The sequence below is a fragment of the Oxyura jamaicensis genome, chromosome 5 (assembly GCF_011077185.1).
Source record: "Oxyura jamaicensis isolate SHBP4307 breed ruddy duck chromosome 5, BPBGC_Ojam_1.0, whole genome shotgun sequence".
NCBI lineage: Eukaryota > Metazoa > Chordata > Aves > Anseriformes > Anatidae > Oxyura > Oxyura jamaicensis.
This window is the reverse complement of record NC_048897.1, coordinates 21,423,996-21,431,238: the sequence shown is the minus strand read 5'-3', so window position 1 is coordinate 21,431,238 and position 7,243 is coordinate 21,423,996. Positions and strand designations below refer to the sequence as shown.

General features: G+C 41.4%; 1 protein-coding gene across 5 annotated transcripts in view; it reads right to left on the bottom strand.

Annotated features, from left to right (window-relative positions):
- Positions 1–7,243, bottom strand: part of LOC118167911 (cytosolic phospholipase A2 epsilon-like) — a 37,313-nt gene that overhangs the window by 8,935 nt on the left and 21,135 nt on the right. For all 5 annotated transcript variants that reach the window (XM_035327861.1, XM_035327863.1, XM_035327862.1 and 2 more), the window contains 7 exons: positions 7,035–7,204; positions 6,812–6,910; positions 6,176–6,213; positions 4,789–4,924; positions 2,995–3,131; positions 2,380–2,605; positions 369–483 (listed from right to left, as the gene is read on the bottom strand). In XM_035327861.1, coding sequence (XP_035183752.1) covers positions 369–483; positions 2,380–2,605; positions 2,995–3,131; positions 4,789–4,924; positions 6,176–6,213; positions 6,812–6,910; positions 7,035–7,204 — 921 coding nt within the window. The remainder of the gene's footprint in view (positions 1–368; positions 484–2,379; positions 2,606–2,994; positions 3,132–4,788; positions 4,925–6,175; positions 6,214–6,811; positions 6,911–7,034; positions 7,205–7,243) is intronic.

Genomic DNA, 7,243 nt, shown 5'->3' with positions numbered 1-7,243 from the left:
TTTAAGACAGACTGGTTTCTGAACTAACATACTTTGAAACAGTCATTTTATTTACTCTCCATTTCACAGTGTTGGATATGAAGAGTGAATTGTCCCCCTACATCTAAATGTGTCTGCAAAGTTTAGATTTCTGACACTTTCTACAGAAATGCTTAGCAGGTAATTTCATATTAATATCCTCCATCATCCTGGTTTTGATCCTGTATACAGATAGATATACTAAGGCCTTCAGAAATTTAACTATAAAAATCTACTCTTAGGTGGATTGGCCCTTTAGAAGATTTGCGTATTGAATCAATTTGTTTACCTAGTCCAAAATGGAACCCTACTGAGATTAAAAGTTAAATGCAATTCAGGAGTATTATTACCTCTAAAGTCCTGGTCGCTGATGTTATCCTTCACATTGAGGGAGAGGTAGATGGGCAGGGGATTCTGACCCTGATTTACTGCCTGCTGCTGATCTGTGAGCTTATGGGAGTCCTCCTGTTTTGAAGAAGGACAGTAGCTGAGGACAGTCAGATGACACAAAGAGCCTCCCACCTCACCTAAGCCTGGGCTCTGACAAAGAAGAGCATACCAGACTCTAACTAGGATGTTCCCCACCAGTTTAATTCAGAGAGGTGCTGTGATCCCTATCTCTGACCCTCCTCTGCCTCAGTACTACTGCACACAAATAGTCCATGTGATATTTCGAGTCCAGAGAAGGGCAACGAAGCTGGTGAAGTGTCTGGAGAACAAGTCTTATGAGGAGCAGCTGAGGGAGATGGGACTGTTTAGCCTGGAGAAGAGGAGGCTCAGGGGTGACCTTATTGCACTCTACAGGTACCTGAAGGGAGGCTGTAGCGAGGTGGGGGTTGGTCTATTCTCCCACGTGCCTGGTGACAGGATGAGGGGAATGGGCTAAAGTTGCACCAGGGGAGCTTTAGGTTGGATATTAGGAAGAACTTCTTTACTGAACGGGTTGTTAGTCACTGGAATAGGCTGCCCAGGGAAGTGGTTGAGTCACCATCCCTGGAGGTCTTTAAAAGATGTTTAGATGTAGAGCTTAGGGATATTGGTTTAGTGGAGGACTTGTTAGTGTTAGGTCAGAGGTTGGACTCGGTGATCTTGGAGATCTCTTCCAACCTAGACTATTCTGTGATTCTGTGATATGAATACTCTAAGTTCATATGCTGAAAAAAATATGATATTTCAGCAGTAGGTAGAAAATAGTTATTCATGTTATTTTTTTTTTCCAGAAAAAAAAAAAAAGGAAATATTTGAAAAGCATTCTTGGCATGGACTATTTCATTCAGAAAGAGTAATCTCTGCCCTTTCAGCCCAGAAAACCCTCTTTTCCTCAGACCTCTGACAGAGCCAAAGCTCAGTCAGAGTTAATGTTCAGCATAGCTTGACCCTTACTGATTCTGCTGTGGAGCATTGCACATGGATAGAGAGGGTAGAAAAAGCAGGATGGTTTGAGAGTGGTGCCAAGGCTTGAGAAGGAGTTGACCTCAGCTCCTCCTGAAAGGGGCTCTTGCAAGAGCTGCAGGTGCTCTCCCCTTGCTGGAACAGCCCTCGGAGGGATGACTGTGCCATCAACGTCTTCCCTCAGGTGATGCCAGTCCAGGAGGCAGGACTGTGGCACTGCAGGGGCACTCACTGTCCTTGCTGAACCCACCTCTACGAGGTCTCTGCCGCTGTGCTATGTGGTTGAAATTTGAATACGATGAGGTTATTCATAATACTGTGGGAGTATTTTCCAATGTATAAACAGGAAGGAAATATAAATACTGACTAAATCAGTATTTTGCCTTTTGGTGGAAATGGTTACAGGGTGAAGCAATACCACTAATGACTCATATACTTTCTTTAATTTTCATTTGCAATTTTTCTTTGCCTTGTCACACCATATAGTGCTTTTTAACAAGAACAGCAGGATTTTCATCTAAATATTTACATGCGAATTCACTTCAAAGTTGTTCATACTAGAAGTTTTCCATTATTTGTCTTTATTGTCACCCTATATGTTCCAGGTGTGATGTTAAGGTTTATGTAATACAGTCAGCAAACACAAAGAATGACACTCTCGAAGCACATACTTTTTGCACTTATCTGAAAAACAACCAACCTCCCCCTCCTTTTCTGTAAGGGTGGTCAGGCACTGGCATGCATTGCCTGACGGTGTTTTGGAGTCTCCACCTAGGCAGATATTCAAAATTTGACTCAACAAAGTCCTGGGCAACTTGCTCTATAGCTGACCCTGCTCAAGCAGAGGTGTTGGACCAGATGACCCCAAGAGGTCCATTCCAACCTCAAACACATCATGATTTACAGTCTGCTCTTGCTGATATATTCTCTAAATATGCAAACCTGAAGAGAAAAGCACTTTTCTTGTACCTTTTCGTGAAACATAGTTTCAATGATGAGTCCCCATAGGTCTGTGAAACTTATCTGATGTCCTTCCTGTTTCCGCTGGCACAACTCTTTCAAGTAGTATTTCAGACGATCCGGGGCAAAACACGTAAAGAACTTATTTTTAAGCACATGTCTTCGGACATCACTGAGTGTTCCCTTAAGGTCCTTTTGGGACCAGTCAGGATCCTCATATAAGTTTGCCATGGTCCTAAAAAAATAAAGAAACAGAAGGAAAAGCGTGAATTCTGAAGCTGAGCTTTGGAAAGTTGTGGAGGGTTTTGTATGATGCCTTGATTTACATCACAAATCACACTTGTGTGGTACCATCCACATCTTTAATCAGGACTGCTTTAATTCCAGATGCTAGCAAATACCCAATGAAGGAAATGAGGAAAAAATCACAGCAGTAAAATGAAAGCCCTTTCTTGATACTGGCCAAAAATATTACGAACAATGATGGCTTCTGATTTTGCAGGTAATAAGCACTAGATATTTAACAAGGCTCCAACTAACAGCTCACCACTCTAACTCTTTGGATCACTTCTCGACAACGTGTATAGAAAACTCCTATGAAAACTTCGCAAATGTTGGCCTTACCATGTTGTGCCAGATAAACCGGTGATATATGAGACACAGTCCAAGACATTGAGTTCCTGCACACTCAGAAGGTGAGCGTACATGGCTGTCAGAGCTCTGGTTCCACCACCCGTGGTCATGATTGCCACCAAAGGTACCTGTTCAATCCCAAAACACATGCATTTAATGAGGTGGTGGGGGAAAGGAGATAGATGTCAGTAATTAGAAAAGAGAGCATTACAAAACTGATAAAATAATAAGGATGCTGCGTGCTGCTGGTCTGCAGGGACAAGCAAGAGCTTGAATTTATAATGGGGCATAGATGGTGTAAGAGATGCCCAGAAAGGTTGTGGAGTCTCCATCATTGGTGACCTTCAAAAACTGCCTGGATGTGCTCCTGGGCAACCTGTCTCTGCTTGAGTAAAGGGGTTGGACCAGATGGCCTCCAGAGGTCCCTGCCACCCTAAACCATTCTGTGATTGTCTTGTGCAACAGGACATGAAATCCATCATCTCAGACATCAAAATTTCAGTGCTCTGTTGTAAAACCAATAGCACAGATGAGCACAAAATAGTCCCTCCTGCCATCTGAACTAGATTTTTTACCAAATACAATAGACCAGAAAACAAGGTTGTTGTCTCACAGTTTGTGTTAATAGTAATAATCTCTCTGTTACTGAAGTTTGCTAAAGTTAATTCCTACTATTGCATAAGTATTTCACAGACCATATGTATTAGTACATATATATGTACTAGATGTATTATGACTGGGGGGTTTAAGTGAGCACAGACCAATTCAGACCATATGGGGCAAGAAGCTGGCAACCCCATCCCCTTTTATAACTTCTTGAGGGAGAGAGGAGCCATATTCACTCTTCCTACCATGTATGTACACAAAATACTAGGTATACAATTGAGTTGTAAATACTTTTTTTTTTTTTTTTTTTTTTTTTTTTTTTTTTTTCCTGTGATGATGCAGAAATCCAAGGTCTGGTAGTCTTAGGGGAAATTTAATCTTTAAATATGAATTAGCTCAATTAACAGTAAAGACAGACACCATGCACTGGGGTGAGTTCACATCTCATTTCAAATCAGGAGACTCTGGGAGGGTGATTCTGCAGGGAAGTATGTGTGCCTCTAAATCTGAGGGGAAGGAAATGTCAGCTTGGTGCTGGCATTTAAAAGCGATGTCTTGTGTGTGAAAGGTCCAGCTGTGCAAAAAAATTGCTGAGCTTGGTTTGGGGCAAAACAAGGAAAACTTGCCATCTCTGCATCTGAGTTCAGGCTTCACAACACAGTTTTGGGGCTATCATTAAAGAAGAGAAAGAGAAGCCTGATTTTTCCCTCCCTTAGGCACTCTGCTATCACTCCCATTTATCAAGTAAGACTATTCTCTAGCTGCAGCGGATGTTAAAGTTAGACTAGCAGCATGCTCTGCTCACACAACAGGAACCTAAATGCCAGCACAAAATGCATAACAATACAAAACCCAGTTTGAATTGTGAGGAGGAGAACTGCTGAATCAATGGGTTAGGTCTGGCAGAGATGATTGTGAATCCTAAAAGGTTTGGCTTCAATCCTGAAAGCACTTAGCCCACCTCTGCATCATTCTGCACACTGCTATTCAATGCAAAGATGAATCCTGTAGGAACAAGGCTACATGTTTTTTATTGATCTTGCCAACGAGTATTCATTTCTCCTCTAGAATAACAAAGCCAGCTATCGCTTGCATAACAAACTTCCTGATCTCCTGGAAACAGTGAAAATTGAACACAAATGCTACAATTTGACACCCAGCTGTGGAGAAGTCATCTACCTCATCATCCTGCAAGTCCTCCTCCAACTGAAGAATGTCCTTCAGAGCTGCTGCAACAACCTTCTTCCTTTTGCAAATGAAATCCTGTTCCTGTGCACACAGGTCAAAGCCCAGGCGTACATCTAAGTCTTCCTGGCTGGAACACAGCATCTGGTATCTCATATCATGCTTATAGTCTAATTCAGTAATTGAATTGCTTCTACTTCATAAATAGACATGCTTCACCATCACAGCTATACAAAGCAGAATAGGAAAGGATGAAATGTTTGAGTTTGTTCTTAGAGAACAACAGTAGATCTTCCTTTGGACTGAGGAGGATTCCCCACCACTCCTTACAGAAGGTGCCTGAATTTAGATACAGCTGCAACTAATAAAATTGCTCCATTTCAGACATGAAGCCAAAAGCCTGAAGAGGGCAGTATTTTAAAGGTGGCTTTCAAACGCACTTTCAAAATTGTGCAAACATCCACTGATGCCTAGGAAACAAGGACTGAAGCCACGGACTTTCAAGTTCATTTTTCCTGGGGGTGTTTAAAGTCATTTATGAGTATTTGTAAGTACTACAGTAAGAGTTTGGAAGCTGCTATGAAAATCTTTCATAGGTGGGGTAGGGGAGACACCTTTAAAAGACAACTGTAAACTGTATGTTTGTCTCATAGAATATATGCTGAAAATAGCATGATAGAAGATGCACCTGATTTTGCAAGAAAAAAGAAGCTTCTAGAAAACACAACGCATTCATCCTCTGAAGTTTACTAAGGCTTTAAACATACATAACACATTTTCTTTGTTTAAAAATAAGCAATCATTTGATTGAGTTAATTTGCATTTATCTCTTTGAATAGATGAATATATGTGGTTACATTTATTGTGTCAATTTTTTAATATCCTAGGGTCACCAGGTACTCCGGCTTTGGTCTTCTAGTTGCTTGGTCTGTGCTTAGGGAACAGAAGTGATTTCTTTTGATTAGATTTGAAATGCTGCTTTTCTTGCAAATTGGCATTTGGAAATAATTTCTAGAGGTTTCAGTGAGTGCCTTAGTGAATAATTTGGATTACAGTAAGACATCAACAGAAGAATTGCGTGTTCCTGATAAAATCTTTTATTCACATGTGTAGTCCCATTACATGAAATTACAGGGCCTGAAAATCTCTGTATTGTGTACTAGGTCTGTTTTATTACATAGTCTGAAATGAAAACAAGACAGCATTCAAGGCACAGGTGGCAGTAACAAAAGGATTGGAATTTGACTGACAACTTTCCAAATGCAAAGGGACATGACTTAGTTGTGGACTTGGTAGTATTATGTGATGATTAGACTCAATCTCACAGGTCTTTTCTGACCTAAATGATTCTATGAATCTATAAAGACAAATAATATCTTACCATTTTTTCAGCTTGAAGTGGAAATCAAATTTTCTGTGCTGAAAATCAGAAAAGAAAAGTAACGAAGATTAATATTTTGTTTAAAACAGTCTGATTTCCCCGATCAGAATGAGACATAGTTCTTTTAGGTCATCATTACATTTACAAAGCTCCAAACTTCAGTAAGCTTAACTACACAAATAAGAGAAGAGCTGCAGCAGTACACCTCCTTGAAAGGTTCCACCATTAAACACTGGTCTAGAAACTGCAATGTTTCACAAAACAATGTGAGATACAAGGAGAAACTCAAGAGGCTGCGCATCATAAAAGCATGGCTGAGCAGGCTGTTTGGTTTGCCTCCTGGGGGGCTAAGCCCCCCAGTCCCAGTGGCACCCAGTGACCTCAGCCTGGGTAAGAACATGAACCATACAAGGAGGGTGAACAGCAGCTCAGGCATTTTTCTTCCTCCTTCTCTCCTGGATTTTGTATTTCATTTTGCTCCAAACAACTTACTTCATTGTGCATCACACTATCTACAAGGGTGGTTAGAAAACAACTGATTCTGTATCAGAGAGGTGGTCTTCAGTTTCTTCACCTATGGAACCAGCAACCATTCTTGGAAGTTTGTGAGGGAGCCCCAATGACCAGCAGACATACCTCACCGACTACTTCCCGCTCGGAGGGGAGAGACTTCAGAGGGAGAGTCAGGGGGATGCTTCTTCTGCTCCTCCTTGCTCCGCATGACACACAAGCACACTGAAAAGGAGCACGGAGGTCCTTTTGGTTAAGACAGAAACATTCTTCTCTTGCTGCCTACTCACACATAAAGTTCAGTTTACAGCACTGTCTGTGTTGACTACCATGTTCAGAGGTAACGTACAAAGCTGGGAAGTCTCCTCTTCTTTGTGAGTGTGACATCCAGTGAGGGCTGCTTGTATTTGGCATAGTGGAAGAAAGTGGGATCTGGGATAAGGGAGCAGGAGCCACAGCCCAGTGAAACTCTCTGGGTTTCTTCAAATGATCCTCTCACTGTAAACATTAGCTCATTCTCTAAAACAGTGAGATAAAACACACAGAGTTATCTCTAAT